Source organism: Grampus griseus, assembly GCF_964374135.1.
Source record: "Grampus griseus genome assembly, chromosome: 3".
NCBI lineage: Eukaryota > Metazoa > Chordata > Mammalia > Artiodactyla > Delphinidae > Grampus > Grampus griseus.
Genome location: NC_139019.1, coordinates 116,166,371 through 116,189,052, shown reverse-complemented (window position 1 = coordinate 116,189,052; position 22,682 = coordinate 116,166,371). Strand labels below are relative to the sequence as shown.

General features: G+C 51.0%; 1 protein-coding gene across 6 annotated transcripts in view; it reads left to right on the top strand.

Moving 5' to 3' along the window:
- Positions 1 to 22,682, top strand: part of NRG2 (neuregulin 2) — a gene marked incomplete at both ends in the record, with an annotated part of 178,442 nt that overhangs the window by 105,075 nt on the left and 50,685 nt on the right. The window contains one exon of one of the 6 annotated variants that reach the window (XM_082651664.1): positions 17,857 to 18,027. The exons of the other annotated variants lie outside the window; for them this stretch is intronic. Coding sequence (XP_082507790.1) covers positions 17,943 to 18,027 — 85 coding nt within the window. Of the gene's footprint in view, positions 1 to 17,856; positions 18,028 to 22,682 lie in introns of those variants that run through there. 6 annotated transcript variants of the gene reach the window in all.

The following is a 22,682-nucleotide window of genomic DNA, read 5'->3' as shown; positions in this document are numbered from 1 at the left end:
CACAGTTTATTTATCCATTCGCCTAACTGAAGGACGTCTTGGTTGCTTCCAAGTTTTGGCAATTATGAATAAAGCTGCTATAAATATCCCCGTGCAGGTTTTTGTGTGGACATAAGTATTCACCTCGCTTGGATAAGGAACATAATTGCTGGGTCGTACGGTAAGAGTATGTCTCATTTTGTAAGAAACTGCCAAACTGTCTTCCAAAGTGGCTGCACCATTTTATATTCCCATCAACAATGAATGAGAGAGTTCCTGTTACTCCACATCCTCACCAGCATTTGGTGTTGTCAGGTTCTGGATTTTGGCCATTTGAATAGGTGTGTAGAGGTATCTCATTGTTTCAATTTGCAATTCCCTAATGGCATGTGATACTGAATATCTTTTCACATGCTTGTTTGCCATCTGTATAACTTCTTTGGTGAAGTATCTGTTCATGTCCTTTGCCCATTTTTAAATCAGGTTGATTGTTTTCTTATTGTGGAGTTTTAATACTTCTTTGTTTATTTTGGATAACAGTACTTTATCAGATGTGTCTCTTGCAAATATTTTCTCCCGGTCTATGGCTTGTCTTCTCATTGTCTTGACATCGTCTTTCACAAAGCAGAAGTTTTTTGCTTTTTTAGTTGAAATATAATTGACATGCACTGTGTAAGTTTAAGAAGTTCAGCAGTGTTGGGCTTCCCTGGTGGTGCAGTAGTTAAGAATCCGCCTGCCAATGCAGGGGACATGGGTTCGAGCCTTGGTCTGGGGAGATCCCACATGCCGCAGAGCAACTAAGCCCGTGCCTCACAACTACTGAGGCTGCGCTCTAGGGCCCAAGAGCCACAACTACTGAGCCCATGTGCCGCATCCACTGAAGCCCCCGCACCCTAGAGCCCGTGCTCTGCAGCAAGAGAAGCCACCGCAATGAGAAGCCCGCACACTGCATCGAAGAGTAGCCCCCGCTCGCCACAACTAGAGAAAGCCCATGTGCAGCAAAGAAGACGCAACACAGCCAAAAATAATAAATAAAAATAAAATTTTTTAAAAAGTTCAGCAGTGTTGATTTGATACATTTATATGTTGTGATATAATTACCACCATAGTTTTAGCTAATACCTCTATCACATCACATAAATACCATTTCTTTTTTGTGGTGAGAACATTCAGAAATTTTAAATTTTAATGGAAGTCCAGCTTATCGATTATTTATTTCAAGGCTTGTACCTTTGGTGTCGTATCTTGAAAGTCATCACCGAACCCAAGGTCATCTGGATTTTCTCCTACATTATATTCTAGGAGTTCTACAGTTTTGCATTTTACATTTAGATCTATCATTCATTTTGAGTTAATTGCTGTGAAGGGTGTAATGACTATACCTAGACTGATTTTTTTGCATGTGGCTGTTCAATTATTCCAGCACCATTTATTGAGGAAAACATCTCTGCTCCACTGTATTGCCTTTATTCCTTTGTCAAAGATCAGTTGGTTATATTTATGTGGGCTCTGTTCCATTGATCTGTTTGCAATACCACACTGTCTTTTTTTTTTTTTAAAGCGGGGTTTCCTTGGTTTTTTTTTTTTTTTTTTTTTGGCTGCACTGTACAGCATATGGGACCTTAGTTCCCCCAGACCAGGGATCGAACCCTCACCCCCTGCATGGGAGTGTGGAGTCTTAACCACTTGACCGCCAGGGAAGTCCCCCACACTGTCTTGATTACTGTAAGCTTTACAGTGAGTCTTGAAGTTGAGTTATGTCAGTCCTCTGACTTTGTTCTTTTCTTTCAATGTTGAGTTGGCTCTTCTGGGTCTTTTGCCTCTCCATATAGACTTTAGAATCAGTCTGTCAGTATCCACAAAATAACTTGCTGGGATTCTGATTAGAAGAACTGACATCCTGACAACATTGAGTCCTTCCTGTTCATGAACATGGAATCTCTCTCCATTTACTTAGTTCTTTGATATCTTTCATCAGAGTTTTATACACATTTTGTTAAATTTTTCTCTACATATTTCGTTTGAGGGGAATGCCAATGTAAATGGTAATGCATTTTTAATTTCAAATTCCACTTGTTAATTGCTGGTACATAGGAAAGTGACTGATTCTTGTCTATTAACCTTGTATCCTGCAACAATGCTATAACCATTTTGTCATTTGCTTTTAAAGCAGAAAACTTCTCAGAGGATGGTAGCTAAACTTTTCTTTAGTTTCATGTACTTTCTCTCCTTTGGGCTTTCCTATACACTGTTTTCTCATCTGGAATAATCTCCTTTCTCTCCCCTCAATCTCCACTCCAGATATGCCTTTCGTCACGCCTGATTAATGTCTTCAAGGTCTCAGAGAAGCCATGTTTTATGCTGGGAAGCCTTCTCTGACCCTATGAGTCTAGGTTAGATGATTACCGCCCCCGCCACATACACACTTCTCTCCTTCCCTGGAAGATAGAATCCCTGCCCTCAAGAAACTTATGGTTTATTTGGAAGACAAGCCACAAAGGTTATAATAATAATAAACATTTAGCTCTGATCTAAGGACTTTACCTGGATTAACTCATTTAATCCTCACAAATGTAAAGATTGAGAATTGCTGCCCAATACCCTTAGGAATCCTCCTCAGCCTATAAAATAGAATCCAGATACCTTAAGCTGGCATGTAAGCTTTCAGCATCAGGGTCTACATCTACTTTTCCAAGCTAAGCTGCTTTGCTCACTATGCCTTGTTATAGTCTACACATTCCTGCCTCTGAACCCTTGTGTGTGTTATTCTCCCTGTTTAGAATGTTCCCTACCCCCTTTGGCTCGGTAGAATTTTACCCATCCATCAAGGCCCAGCTGCATCCATGACCACTCCATCTTCCACAGTTCTATAACACCTGTTTTCTACACCACTCATTTTTATTATGAACCTAAGCCAGTTTACAGGAAGAATACTTATGGAACACTAGACAGGTAAATCCCTACTGCCCTCCGTAGTCTCTCTGATTTTGGTTGAGAGCCTTGCACACCTGTCTGTGGTGTGGTCTCTGCCCTGTTCAATTGCTGTATTTTATTTACAGTCTTCATACATTGACATAGCCAACATATTTGTCGTTGAAGTGGTTACCTGGTATTCCATGTACATTCATTGCTTCTCTTTTAGAGCCCTGTGTTGTATATTTTAATTCAATTTTGTTTTCACAAATATTTGCATGCCAAATATGTGCAAGAGACCACATCTCTTGTCTGTTAGTGTGGCAGCTGTGAGCTCCTTGAGACCAGATTGTCTTCAGCATCACTGTCTCCCCCACCGTGCTTAGCTTGCTTGGACTAGATGCTCAGAGAGCTCTGCTCAGTTGAATCAAATGTCACAAAGCCAGGCATTTAGCCATGTAACTCACCCCCCACCTCTACCCTGATACAAACTAAACCCATAAGGGCTAAGATGTGGAACAAGAGAGTATCCAGTCCCCTTCTCCAGATGCTTGATCGCGCTAACATTGCGTCTCTCATCTTGTTGCGTCCCATGGTCCCTCCTCTCTCCAGACTGTCATTTAGCTACAGAGATTCAGGGAACCTTGAAGATCATTTTCTTAGGCAGCTAATGTATACAGGTTAAACATAATGACCAGGTCCTGGCAAGTGCTTCCTGATGTTAGTGACACAGGGCCATGTGATGCCCAGGGGGCATGGGGAAGGGAGGGTTAGTGGCCCCTTACCTGCCATTTCCCTTCCCCATACATGACTTTGAATACAAGCTCTAAACTCACAGAACTGCTTGCTTAATCTGTACTCATACTGCAGAAACCTGGTCTGACTCCTCTGCCCCTGGAAAGGTAATCATTTCAGAAGCACATTGTGATCCCTTCCATAGGCAGCCATAGCTAACATTAAGCAAAACCTTTATGTGAAAATTCTCTAAGATAGATAGATAGACAGACAGACATCGATTGGTTAGAGAGTGATTATTTGCTTTACAAGATGATCACGAAGCGTTTCCTTCAAGTAACAGTTCCATCAAGCACTGAAGTGTGATTCATTGGCCAGCTCTTCAAAACAACGATCTGTGACATCTACCCCAGCCCCTTCCATCCCCCCACCTTGCCTTTTGGAAGTTTTCTCCCTCCTGGCTATTTATTCAGTGTTTGTTACTGGTTGACCCACCCTATTATTCTCAGAAAATTCTTCTCCTAGCTCTTTTCCCATCCACTGTCTTGACCCTTCCTGGCCTCTTACACTGGTGATTTCTTCCTGGCCTCTAAATATAGGTCTCTTCCCACAAGGAACTGCTTCCGCCTTCCTCTTTTCTGTCTACACTTTCTCCCTGGCAGGCCTGCCTGCCCCGATTACCTTAACGATGCTTTTCAACAGTGACTCCTCAAACCTCATCTTCAACTCCCACCTCTTGAGCCCACTCTGGTACTGCGTTTTCAGATGTCCGCTAGTCATGTCCAGCTGGCAGCCCAAATCCAACCTGTGTAAACAACTCAAGCAGCTCTTGCCCCCATCTTGCCAACTCCCATCAGTGTTCTAGTCACTGATGTTCAGAATCTCGGGGCTTGTCTTGGCTGCTTACAAACCACACCTTGGACGATCAGTTTCCTCACCTGTTGTACGGAGATGGTAACCCTCTCTATCTCACTAAGAGGACGGAATAAAGCAAGGTTTGTGGGAACATGTTTTAAGCTGTAAAAGAAAAGGTGTAATCGTAGTATTGTCATCTTCGGCTTTTTATGGGTCACTACAACCACTCTGTCACCTTGTGTTACCATTTCCTTCATCCCTATATCTCTCATCTGTCCTTTTATCTCAATTCTTAATATGACCACCAAAGTTTAAGCCCTTTCACTCATTGCCTAGCCTAGTTCTGTATCCTTTAATTCAGTGGTTCTCAGACAGTAGTCCACATAAGAATCACTGAGATGAACTGATGAAAAGTGCAATTATAGTCTGTATAACAAGGGTGCTGGGACAACTGGATATCCACATGGGAAAGAATACCTCACACCATATACAAAAATTAACTCAACATGGATCAAAGATAAAAATGTAAGAGCTAAAAATACAAAACTCTTAGAAGAAAAAACAGTTGTAAATCTTTGTGACCTTGGATTAGGTAATGGTTCTAAAAAAAGAAAAAAAGACACCCAAAGTACAAGCAACCAAAGAAAAAATAAATTGGAACTCATCAAAATTACAAATTTTTATGCTTCAAAGGACACCATCAAGACAGTGAAAGACAACCCACGATTGGGAGAAAATTTTTGCAAATCACATATCTGATAAGGGATGCATATCTGTAATATATAAAGAACTCTTACAACTCAATTATAAAAAGATAAATGACCCAATTAAAAATGAGAAAAGAAAAAAAAATGAGCAAAGGATCTGAATAGACATTTCTCGAAAGATAAACAAATGGCCAATATGCACCAGAAAAGATGCTCAGTGTCATTGTTCATTAGGGAAATGTAAATCAAAACCACAATGAAATAATGTAATATTCCCATTGAAATGTATCAGTTGGTGAATTGTACGGTATGTGAATTATATCTCAATAAATCTACTTTAAAAAAACACATAGTGAGATACTACTGCACACCTACTAGGATAGCTAAACTCAAAAAGTCAGATAATAACAAGTGTTGCCAAAGATATAGAGAAATTGGAAACTTCATAAACGCTGGTGAGAATATACAAGGGTACAGCTGCTTTGGAAAACAGTCTGGTACTTCCTCAAAAGGTTAAACAAAAAAAACAACAACAAAAACACACACAAAAAAAGGTTAAACAGCATTACCGTATGACCCAGGAATCCTCCTCCCAGATAGGTGTATACCCAAGAAGAATTAAAACATACATCCACACAAAAACTTAAACACAAATGTTCATAGAAACGCTATTCATAATAGCCAGAAAGTAGAAACAACCCAAATGTCCATCATTCCATCATTGAAGAATATATAAATAATATGGTATATTCATACAATGGAATATTATTCAGTCATAAAAAAGAATGAAGCACTGATACATGCTACAAGATGTATGAACCTTGAAAAACAATATACTAGGTGAAAGAAGATAGTCACAAAAGACCACATGTTGTACGATTCCATTTATATGAAATGTCTAGAATAGGTAAACCTATAGAGAGAGAAAGTTGCTCAGTGGTTGCCTAGGGCTGCAGGGGATGGGGGAAGAGGGGTGCTGAAGAGTACAGGGTTTCTTTGGGGGGTAATGAAAATGTTCTAATACTATTTGTAGTGATGGTTGCATAACTCTGTGAATATACCCCCCCAAAACAGTGAATTTTGTACTTTAAATGGGTCACTTACATGGTACGTAAATTGTCTCAATTAACTTTTTTTGTGTGTGTGTGGTAGGCGAGCCTCTCACTGTTGTGGCCTCTCCCGTTGCGGAGCACAGGCTCCGGACGCGCAGGCTCAACAGCCATGGCTCACGGGCCCAGCCGCTCCGCGGCATGTGGGATCTTCCCAGACTGGGGCACGAACCCGTGACCCCTACATCAGCAGGCGGACTCTCAACCACTGCGCCACCAGGGAGGCCCTCAATTAACTTTCAAAAATATAGTTGTAAGGAAAAAAATTGATAGTGGGGACAGGTTGCAGAAAACTAAATGCCAAGCTGAGCAATGGGGACTGGATTCTCTAGGGCCAATTTTCTCCAGGTGTGTTTCAGATGCCATCTGCATTAGGATAGCTACAAATACCGTCTGACCCCACCCCCGAGACTGTAACTCGGAATGTATTGGAGGGAATCAGTACTCCACATTGCTGCCAGATGAGCCTCCAAAAGGAGAATGGGGGTTGGGTCACCCCCTTGCTCAGAAACCTTCTATGTCCTCTTATTTCCTTGGCAGGAGCTCCAAAAGCTCTGAGCTGCCTGGTTCCCACCCACTCTTCCCAGCCTTCTCTCTTATGACTCCCTATCTGTGTCTTTGATGTCAAAGTGAGATAGTCATCATTCTCTGAACCCTTTCTGCCAGTTCCCACTCTGTGCCTTTGTCCAGGCTGTCCCGTGTTCCAGGAAAGTCTTTCCTATATTCCCATCACATCTTCGCAGTACAAATGTTCCCATGATCCTTTCATTTTAACTAGATGATCATCTAAAATTCACAGAGTCTTTCATAAACTTTTAGGCTATGTCATTCTGCTGCTTGTAAATCAGATAACAATACTCAGAGTGTTATGAGAGACACATGCAGATCCATCGGCACAGTCTGGCACATGGTAGGAGCTAAATAACTGCGAAGGGAGCCTTGGGACAGAGCCTTCAGGCACAGGATACAGGTGTGGAGGTGGTAGTGCTGGCCTGCGAGGAGCAAAATTCGGGTGGCAGTCTGTCCTGAGGATCTCAGTGTCCTCCCTGGTGACCCAATAGTCAGGGGCCTGCAGGAGACACAGTAATTTGGGCAGGACTTGCGGGTCCTGGCCACCACCAAGCCCGGCGAGCCTTGGCAGCTCAGCTGGCACCGGCTGCTCACAGTAGTTGGAAACTGCTGGGTTGAATCCTCGTTTCAACTGGTGACCTTGAGCAAAAACTCTCCCCCATCTTATTGTCCACCAAATCACCCCATCCCACAGCAGGAGGGGAGGCTGGAGAGTGACTTCCAGTCTGTTTGGTAATGAGCTCTTAAAAATAAAATGATTGTCAGATAATGTTTTACAGTGCAACAAGAGCCCCCTTGTAACCATTTCAGTAATTACATTAAGCCATTCTATTTGTGAGAAGCTAATAGGAAACAAACCATTAATTAGGGTTTTGTCTTTCCTCCCACTGTTCCTTCCCCCTTGAATTATCGGGGCCTCACCCTGGGGCCGTAGATTTGGAGTGCAACCCCTGCAGGTGGAAAAGACTAGGAGATACAAGGGCCAAGGGCATGGAGAACGATGAAAGGCATCAGAGTCTTTGTGACTCTGGTGTAACAAGGCCCAGGGCCTACCCTGGCCTGGGGCCCACCTGAGCGGTGCCCCGCATGGCTCTGTGTCTGCTCTCTTGGGCCCGGAGTGGAGCAGCCGGTTAGCTGTGAGGCAGGCTGAGCCCGATGTGGGCATGTTCCCAGGGGCCTTGGAGCCTGTGGGTGGGGCGGCCACCTGGGCAAACAGAACTAAGAAATGGGCAGGAATGAATCAAGGACAGCTTAAATATGCAGAAATGCAGCTCATACCTCTGGGCAAAAATAATCCCAAACAGAGTTATGTAATGGATTGGAGGACTATGATAGGAGGGCTGAGGCTGCGAGGTATAGATAGGTGTGAGTGAATGAGGGAGGGACAGAGAGAATACATATAGTGGGAGGATCCTAGGGGATTTGACAGCAAAGCTCATGACGCTGTTGTCTTTAAGGTGGGTGCGCATGTGTGTACGTGTGCATTTTGGGGAGGGGGAGTCATTCTTCTTTGTGGAAAGCGGCTAGAGGGAGGTAGCTCTAAGTGAGGCTGAGTTCTGGGCCCACGGTGGCCTTAAGGCCACTCCAGATGTGCGGGCTCCCTGGTGCTGAGGTGGTAGGGACAGGGAAATTGCCAGAGGGCCCAGGTGTAGGGTGTGAAGCATCCTGATTTCCCTTATAAGTCAGTGTACCTCCCTCTGACCTCCATCCTCCCATCCCCAGTTCGCATCTCACCTCCAACCCCTTCTGCTATTGGAATCTTCCCCTTCCTTTATAGGAAGCCCACCTTGACTGACCACCACGGGTCACGCTAACTCTTCCCAAGGAACTTCCAGGATATTTAGAATGATCCTCTCACAGGAAACTATCCATAAATTGCTGCTGCTGTCTTGCACTGTGATTTTTGTCCATCTGTGAAAGTATTATCCTCCCTCTAGACAGTGAGCGCCTGAGGGCAGGGCCTTTGTGTCCCGGCAGTGCCCAGCACTGTGCCTGTCACAGAGCAGGGGCTGAGCTTGCAATGTCTGACTCCAAGGAGCAAAAAAAAAAAGAAAGCAAAGCAGAGTCTGCGCAAAGTCTCTGGTGCAGATCCCCTCAGGCAGCCGGACTCTTGAAGCCACTGACCAAGACGTGAGCCTCAGGTACTAGGAGGTGGGTTGGTGCTGTTGGACTGATTTGGGGGGCAATACTGTATATAAAAATGACATAAAGGAAGCAGTTGGTTGGACATCATTCAGAACCCAGAACAATGTGGGTAATTAGACAAAGGCTTGTGGTAGGCACTTCGCTGACCACAGTTTTCAGAAGCCACTGCTTCAGAGAGGGAGGGAGAGAGAGTCAGGTTCACCAGAAGCCTGGATGTGACTGGGACAGGGTGTCGGAAATGGATTTAGGGGTGAGTATGGGTGCAAGAGGGTTATCGAAGTCACCATCATGGACATCCTCCTCCTCATTGTTGCCATTGTCACGACGGTGGGAGGATGGTGGATGATTCTACGCCGTGGTCAGCAGCCCTCGGAAGACTGAATGGAATTCTGCAGCATCCAATGGCCAGGGGCAGGTGCTCAGAGCTCCTGAGGCTGTGGGGGAGCTTGCTGGTTCCCATGTACATCCCCGTACACACCCACAGGCTGGGCTCACAAGAGCAGAGTTTTCCAGCAATGGATGGTTGACCTTGCAAAGGTAGGAGGGAGGCTGCTAGAGAGCCAGCTTTAGGGGCCACAGCTGATGGCCAGGGATGAAATTCCTAGAGATGGGAACACATTTGGAGGCTCAGAGCTCTCCTCTGAAGGCTCCTGGCTAGAGTGACCCTTGGCTAGCATTTCGGTTTCCCTTGGTTCACAGTCAAGCAGACATCGAGGCCCAAAGGGAAAATATGACTTCAAGAACCACCAGAAAAAAACTGGCCAAGCTGAAAAGAGAACTCAGGTTTCCTGGCCCTATCTTGATGTCGTATCACTTGGAATGTGTAGACCTTGCTCCTGAGTGAATTATGATACTCCCACTCCAGGGTGCGCCAAGAGCCGAGAGCCTAGAAGTTTCCATGGTTTTTGCTTTGTGGTTAGTGCTGGGACTTCCATCAGCTGTAAATAGGGGCTCTGAGGAGAAGGAAAGCGGTGATTGGGGGCAGGAAGAAGAAAGAGGACAGGGCCAGAGTTGGGTCTTCAGGGTCCTTGAGGGCTGCCACAGCTACGATGAAATTAGCATCTGTAAAGTTGTCTTTGGGAATTTCTAAGAGGTCCAAGTCTGGCATGTGAACCAGCACCCAGACCAGGCTAGGGAAGCTGGGCTGTGGTCCTGGCAACAGCCAAGCCTGGGGTGGCAGGGCAGGGCTGGGCTGGGTAGGGCTAGGCTGGGCAGGACTGAGAGAGAGAAGAGAATTTTTTGCCTCCAGGCTCATAAATGCCTATATTGGGCAAGGCCTCTTGTTTCGTTGGGCGGTGACCAGGAGTCTCTCCAAATTTGCCAGTCTGGCTTGAATTGTCTCCCTCTGCCCGGAAAGGGACTGCAACCTTCTAGATGAGCCCCCTCAGTCCTCAAGGGCGTGGGGATGGACACTGGCCCCTCCAGCCTGACCTCCCGGAGTGGATGGAGAGATGTGAGCCGATTCCATATAAGAGGGCTGGCCCCTCACTATCCCTGCTACACTTGGACGGGGCCCGCAGGGTGGGGGACAGTTACTTCTGGGAGCGCTGGCTTTCATAGGTTGCTGATGCACACAGTCACTGTGTCCCCGAGATGATGTAGACAGTAGCTAAGCCCTTGTGCATGGTCCCCACAGCCCCCAGGCCAGCAAACAAGTCATTATGTCGTTATAAATTGTGTACGTTCACAGGCCTCGGTGTGTAAGTGCCAGTTATTATTATTGCTGTGTAATTACGCAGTTAGCTTAAAGAAGAAGGCAGGCAGAAGGACTGAATCACACCCCTTTCCCTGTCTACTGGGAAAGGTAAACAGGCTCCCACCTCCCACCCCAGGGAGAAGTGTGGCTCTGGGTCACACTAGATGTGGCGCCAGAGTCTCCCAGGTGTTTCCATGCAGACGGGGCAGTTTGCACTCAGGCTGTGCCTTGGAAGAGGCTGGCAGCAGGAATCCAGGGCAGCCTGGCCCCCCGCAGCGGGGCCTGATACCCGGGCCCCAGGCCTTGTGCCAGCCCCTGATTCCCTCCCTGCAGCCTAACAGAGGGGCTACTGACAACAACTCAGGGCTTCTGCCAGGCCAAGTGGCCACAGAAGGAAAGAGCTAAGGGAGAGCGTGCGGCCAGGAGAAAGGCCTGTGGACCAGTTCCCTTCCCCATCTGTCAGACTGGGGCCACTCACTTGTCTGCTCCCAGCCCCCTCCCCTCTTGCTGGTAGGCGTGGAACCCTTAGGTTCCTCACACGGGAGGACCTCTCAAGATCATCTAGTCCAATCTCACATTTTCAAGACGGGAAGGCAGGCCAGAGAGGGAAAGAGACCTGCCCAAGGGCACCCAGCAGGTGTCTAGGGACACTGGAAGTGGCACCTAGTCCGCCTCCCTCGAGGCCCACATTTCTTTGTCATCTTGATCACACACCCCCACCCCCACCCTCATCACTGGGGCTGCTCCAGCTTCTCACTTCCTCTCTCCATCCTGCTTCCAGCCCTGCCCAGGCCTGCCTGTCGCCTCACCTCTCCCCTGGTTTGCTCTCCCATTGCGCCTCGGCTTTCTTCTCCCGGCCTCTGGAGCCAGGGGCGTCTCTCCACCCTCTCTTTGGCCAATGCTTTCTTCTCTCTCCTGGGCCCTCCCATCTTGTCCTGGGGCTCCTCCTGGGATGGGCCTGCCCCTTCCCTTCCACCTCCTTCTCTCTTCCAAGAGGGGCTGAAAGGAAGGATAAAGTCCCCAGCAGGAGGCATGAATTCTCTCCTGGGTTTGGGATTGGGTGGGCTGAGGCAGGAAGATGCTTCTAAACAATGGGAATGGAAGCAGAGGTGCCCACCCATCAGCCCCCCAGTCAGGCCCAGCTCAGGCTCTGGAACAGCTAACCTGTGTCCCCGCCGGAGCCAAGGGAAAGGGGATGGGGTCAAAAGGGCATGGCGGGGAGGCGTGGCCCTGCACCTTGGCACTGTTGGTGTGGGCCTTTGAGGCCAGGGAGCTGCCCAAGGCTGAGCCCTTTTCAAATGTCTTCATTCTAGAAGATCAGAAATTAATTTCCTCATCCGCTTAGTGGAATCTCTGTGAGAAAGGCCTGTGGGCTCTTTTTTGTTCTCCCCTCGAGGAGAAACCAGGTCTTGATCAGAGCATCACAGTCTTAAGAGGACTGGTTTGGAGCCTGGGTGGGATGGATGACTGATTTCAATCTCTCTGCGGTGCCAGGGCTTAGGGGAGTTCATGCACCTAGGTGTGGGTGCCAGTGTGTGTGCTGAGCGGGCAGGCACAATTCGGAGGGGAATAGCCAGGGCTTGCAGGGCTGTGTGTGGCTCCAGAGGCGTTCTCACCCGGCAATCGAGTGTTTTCTGCAATGATCTCGAGCCCCTTACTCCCTTGATCACCCAGGTTCTGGTGGCCTTCCCAGGCTGAGGGGCAGGGAGATCTGGGGGCCCTTCTCTTCATTTTGTAGCCTGAGTCCCTGGTGACCTGGGAACTGACCTGCTCAGATGCACCTAATCTCAGGGGCAAAACTGGGCCCAAGCGCAGGTGTCCTAGCATCTAACTCAGCCCCTCCGTTTTGTCCAGACTATGCGCCTCCCTTCTCTTTGGCTGCCCGGTTCTCTGCAGGCTGTCAGAGAGAGGTGGTAGCATGAGCGAGCTTGTATGTAGGAGAAGAAATCTGTCGTTTATAGGACAGCCCGGCCCCCCGCGACGGGGCCTGATACCCGTGCCCCAGACTTTGTGCCAGCCCCTGATTCCCTTAGGGGCTGAACTGTGCCTGTTTATAGGGATGCTGAAGCTGCAGGCCGGGTACAGCGTCTGGGAGAGGCTCTCCCTGGGCCTGGTGGGCTGGGACTGGCCCTCAGGCGCTCCTCAGGGCACACCTGGCTCCAGCCAGGATCCCACTATCTCCTAGAGTCATGGGGTAAGGGGCTTCCCAGGCCCTTTCTTGCATAATCATAATTCTTGCATAATCCTCCCAGGGTGACTGGGAAGTTCTCTGGTCCTACAGGGAGTGGCATATTGATCTGTTTCCTCCTCTGGCAGCTTCACTGGGTGGGGAGTGAGGGAGAGGAGCCTCACAACTTTGAGGCACTAAAACGGGAGTCGCTGAGAATAAGAGTAGCTTCATCTTCTCCAGGGAATTTTAATTCCCCGGGCGAACATGCAGTGGCTCAGGGCTGGCTCAGGGGTGCCCTTTCTTGGGCTGGAGGTGGCCCTAAGGAAGGGCATCAGGCTCTCCCTGGCCTGAGGTCACTGACACTCTCCTGGAGAACCCTACCAAGCAGTGAGTCCAAGGGGAGGGGTCTCGGTCCCTGAGACCCCTTTGCAGGAGAACTTTACAGGTAACCCTCGGAGCCCCAAAGTCTCAGGTGGAGAAAGGGGTAGTATTTTTTTTCCCTTTTCACTCAAAGGCATTTTTGCACATGACTCAAACAAGTCTAAACTTTGCTAAACGTCAAAGCTGGCCTGTGGTACAGCCTCAGAGTGGAGGGGAAAATGTTAAAAAAGGAAAAAAAAAAGTTTGTAAGCCAGTTAAACATTGTGTTATTGCTCCTTAAAGGAATTGAATTAACTTGTTACGTTACTGTTAGTGTCCCATTGTGAAACCAGGGTTGGGGAGAGGCTTCTCTGGGTGATGTGGTCTCTGGGCCCATCCCCAGGTTCAGCTCGCTCCCACATGAGGTTGTACAGGGCATTGCACAACCTGTGGTAAGAAGGAGGAGTTCCCATGGCAACAGGTCTGGCTTCCAGGGTCATTTTCAGGCTCATGGCAGGAGCCCTGGTCCAGGCTGGGGATGCTCCAAGTGCCCGCTGTCCTTCCAGGAAGGACAGGAAGCCTTTGCTCCAGGAACTGGGGGGCGGGGCCATGGAAGCCCTGCCGGCACACCTCATGGTGCCCTGTGACTCTCCACCTGCCTGTGACCAAGGCATCGAGTAGCCATCACAGGGCTACGGGGACTGTGCAGGGCTCGAGGCCAGTGGGTGGCCTTGAGGAGGCCGTTTCTCTACTCTCTCCTTTTCCACATCTTCTTGAGCAACACCGTGGAGCTGTGCTAAAGAGTCTGTGCTCTGGGTACCCAACCGCATAGGTGCCTCACCCCTCTCTGCCACTTACTAGTCGTTTGACTTGGACAAATAAAAATAACTTCACCTTTCTGTGCCCCAGTTTCCCATTTTCCTCCGCAAAATGGGGATAATGATACTTATTTATAGTGTTGCTGTAAAGAATTAAGTGAATTAATACTATAATGTCAGCTATTCTTTCTACTACTGCTTCCGTCGCCTTTGCCCCCTGGTTCAAGCTCTTACCTGACCCTCACAATGTTCAGAGCCTGTCCCCTAGTAGGCTCTATTTAATAAAGATAGTTAATGGTTGACCTGCTGAGTGCTGTGAGCTCTGGCTTACACTAGGTGCCCAGTAAGTGTTTGCCGTATTAATTATTAGTAACTCCCATAGCCTCCTCATATCAACCTGGTCTGCTCATGGTCTCCTGAGCCAGTGCCCAGCGACTGCTTCCCCTAGGTCTTTGCTGTGTCTCGCCCACTGGAACCCTTCCCCTGCCCCCTATCGAAATCCTCCCCACCTTGGAAGCCCTTCTTCAAGCCCCACCTCCCTCAGGAGTATGTGTGGATATCCCAGCCCATGGAGAGTGCTCATGCCCCCTTGGAGTTGCCGTGGCATTTCTGACTCGTATCGTGCATTGATACTGAGCCATGAGAGCTCTGGCTGCAGGCTCCTACTTGCAGCCATGTTGTCTTGCCCCCTTGGGCCTTTCTTCACTAGTGGGAGGGGGTCACTCATCTGACCCACAAGGAGGTACAGGCCACCTCCCATGTGCCAGGTGCTGGGCTTCCAGCCCTAAAGGGGCCTGACTCTAGCGGTGGAGACTAGAAAACAGGGACTTCCCTGGCGGTCCAGTGGTTATGACTCTGCGCTTTCACGACAGGGGGCGCGGGTTCGATCCCTAGTCAGGGAACTAAGATCCCCCTGTGTGGTGCGGCCAAAAAACAAGGGAGGGGGGACTAAAAACAATACACAGTGATGTATTCTTTTTTTTTTTTTTTTTTTTTTTTGCGGTACGTGGACCTCTCACTGTTGTGGCCTCTCCCGTTGCGGAGCACAGGCTCCGGACGCGCAGGCTCAGCGGCCATGGCTCACGGGCCCAGCCGCTCCGCAGCATGTGAGATCTTCCCGGCCCCTGCATCAGCAGGCAGACTCTCAACCACTGTGCCACCAGGGAAGCCCCACAGTGATGTATTCTTATAGAGACACATAAGAAGTACTAGGAAGCAGAGGATCGGATGATTGCCCTCTCCCACCCCTCACAGACGCTGCTTAAAAGCTTTTGGAAGCAGACCATTGCTCTTGGGATAAACCCCAATACCATTACTGCGCCTACAGTATCCTGCTTGATCTGACCGCTGCTCGCCTTCTCTCCAGGCTCCTTCCACACGTGTGTGCCACCCCACATCCCCCCACACCCCAGGTGCACACACACTTACCTTACATGCAGATAGATACACATACCCCATACACACACTTACACACACTGAAACGCATACACCCATATACACACGCATACACACCCCTCAGCACACTGACTATTTTTTGTTGTTGCAAAGGCACAAAAGCTCCTTCCTGCCCCACAGCCACTGGAGGTACTGTTGCTTCTGCCAGGAATGCTCTTTCCCACCTTCCTTTAGTCCAGCCAACTCCAGCTCATTCTTTGAATCCCAGTTTAAATATTTCCTAGGGAATGACTTCCCTCACTACAATCTGTTTCCTCTATCAACCTGTATGTCAACATATAGAAACATTTGTTGAGCGAGCATCTCTTCAGCATTTAACACAAATTTTAATTAATTCATTATTTGTGTAATTAGTTGTTTGTCCATCCCCACCAAGACTGTAATCTTCATGTAAGTAGGCCCATGTTTGTCTTGCTCACAGCCAATCCCCAGCACACAGCACTGGGCCTGAAACGCAATAAGCCTTACTACATATTGGCTAAATGATTGAACAGAGAGGGTGGCCAGGCCAGGCTAGGGAGGCAGGAAGGGGGGAAGGCCATTCTGGGAAGAGAGATTAGTCTGTGCAAAGATATGGAGAGGAGACAATATGGTGTGTTTGGCTTGTAAGTAAATGTGGCTAAGTCACAGGATTAGAGGCTAGAAGGCTTTGAGCTGGGGCCCAATGGAACAGGGCTTTGGATATCAATGAGGAGCTTAGGTTTAACCTGTAGGCAGTAGTAAGTGATCTGGTTTGTGTGCTAGCAAGCTCACTCTGATGGCCTTGAGGAGGTCAGAACTGAGAGGGCAAGACTTCAAGCAAGGAGACCAGAGTCTGTGGGACAGGAGGAGAGAGTAAACTGAGGCAGTGACCGGGTGGCTGGAGAGGGATGGTTGTGAATGCCAACTTGGAAGCTGAACGAATAGGGGAGGAGTGAGACCTGGACTCTGGCTCTGCCCGGGACCCCTCGCTGCCCACCTCACAGAGAACAGTGCTACCTGAATTGAAGTGAGTGCTCACTGTACCCCAGTTAGGATGTGGGAGGAGGGAGATGTCTTACACTTGGTCTTCCCAGAGCTGGCCCCTGATGGGACAGGCTTGAGGCCCCAAGAGCACTAGAGTTCAGCCGTCTGCGTGGACATTGCCTGCATCTTTTCTCTTTCTGTGTCCACCCCCCCCATTCCCCCACCCCCGCCCCTCCGCATTTGGCCTCAAGGTCGGCCAGGCCCCCAAGCAGCCCTGGAGCCTCAGTGTCTCTGGCCTTGACCCAGAGCCCTAGCCTGCTCCAGGCTCTCCTAAGGAGGACACTGTCCAGAGAAGCCTTGGGACCCTCTCCTGAGGAGACAGAGGACTGGCTAAGATGATCTTTGACTCTGATTCCAGTTGGGATGGCTGTAAGGGGACACCTCAGGCAGAGTGAGGCAGGCAAACCGCAGGCTCAGGCTTTCTGGGAGCCAGAAGAGGGAGAGCCTCTTCTATGTAACCCTTTCAGCACCACACCCAGGCAGGAGGCAGGACGCTGTCCTTTCTGACAGCCCTTGTCCATTGGCTTGTGTGAGGTGTGCTGGCGGGCAGGGGGGTTCCAGTGTCTGAATTCACCATCACAGGCCTTGAAGAGAAGAGCCAGCTAGTGCTGGCAGCCTGGGCTATCAGTGTGTGTGGGAGGGGGCGCTACCAGCCACCTGGGACGCCCAGGTTTCTCTCTGGCTGCAGGCTGCGCTGGCTGGGAGGGGCTCCTGGGCCACAGACCCCTGCAGCCAGGCACAAATGGTGCTCCATAAACGGTATTCCCCCGGCTGGTGGGATCCCAGGGGGTTGCAGCCAGACCTTCAGGGATGAGGAGGCACTGGCACACTGCCCCTAAGGTCGGGGCGGGCGGGCGGGCAGGCTGGTGGGCGCACGAAGCAGTGGAGACAGACTGCAAAAAGCAAGAGTGCTTCCCATTCCGCTGGGCTGGTCAGTGGGCTTCATTTCGGTCCCTCCCTGGGCTGTACTCTCGCTGTCTCCCCACCCCCATGCTGTCCTCAGCCTGGCCCTCGCTGGGGGATCTCTACTCCCCCTCCTCAGTCACGTCTCAGGCCCCCAGCCCAGCTCCAGCCCTCTCTCCGGGCGAGGAGGTCGTGGCGCTCTGTTTGGGCGCCGGTCCTGCCTCCCTCGGTGGGCCCCGGGAGGGGTCCAAGGCCAAACCCGGCCGCGCTCAGCCCCGGCAGCCGGAGCGGGTGGGGGTGGGGGTGGTGAGGGCGTTGGGCGCGGGAGGGGAAGAGTTAAGGCTTGGCGCTCCCCTCCCCCGGAGGGTGTGACCGCCTATAAGAAAGGCGCCGCGCTCCGGCACTGGGGCTGCAGGCGGCGGGGGCGCAGCGCGGCTGCGGAGAGCTCAGGCCGTCCCCCTGCCTCCCGTGCCTCGCGCCTCGCATCTCGCGTCGGTCCCATCACCCGGGACCCGGGGCAGAATGTCGGAGTCCAGGAGGAGGGGCCGAGGCCGCGCCAAGAAGCACCGAGAGGGGAGGAAGCTGGAGCTCGAACCCGGGGAGAAAGGTAGGGCACCTCGGCGCACCCAGACACCCCGTTTCCCTGGGAGAAACCTGCCGCCCTCTCACCCGCCCCCAGCGTCTCGCGGGTGAGTCCGGGGCTGTGCGAGCGGTCGCCGAGGTGACAAGCACCGAGGGGCGCGGGTGCCTGCGTGCAAGCGGGTCTCCGCGGCTGGGCAGGCAAGGGACTGCGCACTCGGAGCCGGTCGGTGGCTGTGCGCGCCTGTTCCCGGGCCGCCGCGTCCCGACGGAGCGGGCGGGAAAGAGACGCGACCCGAGCGGACCGGCCTGCCGCGAGGACCCCGCAGCTAGTAGCAAAGTGGGGCTGACCAAAAGACAGGGGACAGGCAGACGCGGGGCCTGGCCTGGCCGCAGTGCTCAGGGAGCTGTCACTGTCTTCCCGTCCTCAGAGTGTGTTCTGGGCTCGCTGCCACCCATGTGCCACACCTCCATGAGTTCTGCTCAGCCATTGGAGCAAGGGCAGCATTGCCTGCCACCTCCTGAGAAGGGATGCCCTGTCCCGGAGAGCCCCAGGGAGTAGGGAGCCCCTGCTTCAGTGACAGGTATTTCCCTTAGGACTGGACCAGGCATCAGGCAGTTGTCCCCTTTGGTCTTCAGGAGTGACTCCCTTGGGTTCTGGGAGGTGAGAAGTTGCTCTGAGTGAGCAGCAGAGTCTGTGCTGAGACCCACTTTGGTGCCCTCCCTGGGCAGCTGCAGGGGGGAAGGAGGAGGGGTCTCCATTCAGTGCACTGGTCTTGGGCTTCTCAGGGATGGGCCTAAGGTGTGCAGGTCCTCCCCTCCAGAACTAGGCTTGCACTATTGGGATGCAGTTGGGAAACCTCGGGTTCTCACTTTTTTCTTTTTCAGGCAAGCATTTCGTTAATGCCTATTTGTACTTGTAAGCAGGCCAAGCATGTTCAAATGGTTCATCTCCATTTAATCCTCATAATAATCCTGGGGGTAGGTGGTCCCAGCCCCGTTTTACAGAAGGAGCAACTGAGGCTTATTGAGGTTAGAGTCACAAAGTAAGTTCCAGAGATAGGTCTTGGGGCTTCCTATCAGCATTCCTGGACAATGATGCCTATTTTAGTGTCTCTGTCCCTCACCAAAGTTCCTGCCAGAGCTGCAACATAAAAATGTCTTCAAAAGAGCACTGGACTGGGAGTTGGGAAGCTTCAACTGTGGTTGAGAATTTGGCCAAATTCCTTTCCTTTCCTGAATTTCTGTGTAATGCGAGAGAAGGGGTAGCAAGGTAGCCGGTGAGGTCTCTATTGGGAAGAGCCTAGGAGTTAAACACTGCCTTCAGCCCAGTAGAGAGGAGAAACTAAGGGAATTTTAAAGGCCAGGCTATGTTCTCTTCTTCATAAAGAAAGCCTCTTTGCGCATTTCTGCCGGATGAGTGTGTCTAGGAGTCCTCTGTAAGGTGATGGACACTGTGGGTCTGCCCTGACCATACTATGCGAGGCAGCTTAGTCTAGGTTCGTGTAGTGTGGATGGCCTCCAATCTGAGATCTGAAGGAACTCAGGGTGCCTATTTTCAGGATCAGAATGCATGGCTTTGGCTCAGTGAGCCACCCTCTTCTCCCACCCCACCATACACATCCTAATGTGGGCACCTTGGAAGGCTGGCTAGTTAAGGGCACCCTTCCAATGTCAAGGTTGCAGGAGCTGAGCTGGTAGCAAGCCACATGGACTTCAGCTGGTGAGAATCAATAGTGCCGGGAAACGAGCAGCTGCAGAGGGTAGAGTACGCGTTGGGGCAGAGGTGGGAGAGGGCTATGAGTAGAAGATGCCACGGGCCTCTCAGTGATCTCTTCCAGCATCTTCTACCCCTGTGAGAAAGTCCTTCTTGATGTCTAACTATAATCTTTCCTGCTGTCTTTTCTTCTCTGCTTTCTCTTGTTTCCTGCTTCCCCGTGGGCAGCTCTTCAGGGAGTTGGCTGATCAGTAGATACCAAACAGACCAAAGGCATAAGCTAGAGGACTTTTGGAGACCTGGGACACTGTGGAATGGGGGAATCATGGGGGACGATCATGCTCTGAAACAAGATATCAGAAGAAACCATGTCAGTGAGAAGCAACAGTCTTAAATCCCTGCTATGTAACTGGGTAGGTCTGATTTCAAACCTGGTAGGATGAGTGCTTAAGCCAACAGTGGCCTACAGAGCGGGAGGCCTCCCTCACAGCTGCCCATCTGAGGCTGCAGGGTCCTCCTCTTTTATGCTGAGAGTGCCCCCGCCAGGGAGAACACGGACACTGGGCAGCTGGAGAGGGGTCTTAGCCAGGGCGGAGCCACATTTGGTTGAAAGATTGGGAGGTGCAGACATGGAGAGTGTGAGCAAGTTATCCATTAAAATCTTCAGCTTAGACGGGGGAGGGAATCTGGAAAGTGGGAGGGAGAAAGAAGGGAACATTAATTAATTGGCTCCCCTGTCCCTGACCACACATCCAGCAGCTCCGTCTCCTCCTTGGCAAATAGCAGAAAGGGTACCCCTGTACTAAAACCCAGGCCGGCGTGGGGAAACGGGCACAGGGGTGCCGGGGGGGACTGAACTGCAGGTGTGAACTCTGCCCCATGACTCACTGAGAATTCTCAGGGCCAATGCCTGGTATCCCTACCTGGGGCTGGGTCCTCCTCACCCCCCATTTTCCCTTATCCCAGGGAACTGGGGTAGGGGTGGCTCGTTAGCCTTGCCAGCCTTAGCAGCAGTGTTTGGGGGGAGGGGTGGATAATAAGCTCACTCACATACCTGGGGTCCAGCCTCTGTGTGGCCCCGGGCACTGCCCTCCCTCTCTCTGGGCCTCAGGAAATGTGCTCTGCTCTCAGCTCTCACCTTCTCCACAGCAACGGCGGAGCCTCAGCCCTCAGGCCCTGTGTCTCTGAGAATCCTGAGAGGAGGAGAGCTATGGGATTAGGGTGGGAGGAAGGGGGAAAGCTGGCCCCAAAGAAACTGATAACCCCTGAAAGTGCTGTGTTGTTTTGAAGAACGACTTTGGAATTTGATTCTAAGTAACTGGCCTTTTCCATGTGCCCCCTGAAAGTCCGGTCAGGGTTTGATGGAACGTGTCCTTCTGTTGGAGCTCCCATGTGAACTGGACTCTGTGTCTGCCCACAGTAGGGCAGGGGACAGGCTTTGGTCTTCATGGGGATATGAAGGGGAATTAGGATCACTAGCTGAGCGTTCTGGACACATCTCATTTGAATGGGCGCAAAAAATCCTTGCAAGGTCTTTCTCTTTCATCTTTCCCATCTCCTGCCTTTGGTGAAGATAGCGCCCAGACTTCCAGGATCAACTCCTGTCTTTAGGCTGTCCGGGGTCAGGTCAGAGGTGGTCACGCGCCTGCCTACGTGTACGTGGCTGAGCCACATCTGGCAGTTGTTTTTGGCAGCCTCTGCCTCTGGCCTTGGCCCCTGGATGACCCTGCTGAGCTGGGTACCTGGAGTGGTCCTCCTGGCCCTCTGGGGCTCAGCCTGTGTCTCACACTCTGCTCCGTCTCCCTGGCACCTCAGGGTTCCTTAGGAACAAGAACAGCAAGCAGAGAGTGACTTTGTACTGCCCAGCAGGCTTTCATCCTGAGAGCTCAAAGCAGTTCACACCCCAGGACTTATAGGTCCTCAGCCCAGGTCCCAGACACTCAGCGGTGGGGACGACGGGGCAGAGAGCCCTGGTCTTTCCAGATTGGCCCAGCAGTGGGGCTGGGGGCACACAGTGAGTCACCCACTGTGGAGGAATCAAGTGGCCAGTAAGTCTGGGATAGAAGTAAAATTGGACCGAGGGCTTCAGGCTGCAAACAAAGGGGATAGTTTCCTTTAAAAGAGTATGAGCTGGTGGGGCTTCCCTGGTGGCGCAGTGGTTAAGAATCCGCTTGCCAAGGCAGGGGACACGGGTTCGATCCCTGGTCCGGGAAGATCCCACATGCCACGGAGCAAGTAAGCCCGTGCGCCACAACTACTGAGCCTGCGCTCTAGAGCCCGCAAGCCACAACTACTGAGCCCACGTGCCACAACTATTGAAGCCCGCACGCCTAGAGCCCGTGCTCTGCAACAAGAGAAGCCACCGCAGTGAGAAGCTCGCACACCGAAAAGAAGAGTAACTCCCACTCTCTGCGACTAGAGAAAGCCCACATGAAGCGACGAAGACCCAATGCAACCAAGAAATAAATAAATAAATTTATAAAAGAAAAAAAGAGTATGAGCTGGGCCCTTCCTTCCCTCAGGCCCTCTGGCCCCTGTGGGTTCTATGAGCCGCTGGAGGAAGAAGCAGCAGCTTCTTGGGAAGCAGAAGCCCTTGGACTCGGATATTGACGAGAATGCCTAAGTGATCCCCACTTCTGCTCTCTGCCCTTGGTGCTGGGAGCTTCAGGGCCCAGCCCTGATCTTAGGGTGGTGCCAGAGTGAGGAGTGTATGGAGGAAAAGGCGCTAGCCCAGCACTGGCAGGCCCTAGCCCTGGCCTCGGGTGGGCTTCCCAGCGTGGCTACCCATGCCTGGTTGTCAGCCCCACTCCCCCTTCTAAGTCTCCTCTGCATTCGAGCACACAAGGCTGGCCTGACGAACAGTTGGCATAGGGAAGAGAAGGGTTATTTTTAAATACTGGCAAAGCGCTGCCAAAACTTCAGACCTGGGGTCCGTCAGAACCATGTGCCCACTGTGTTTCCCCACC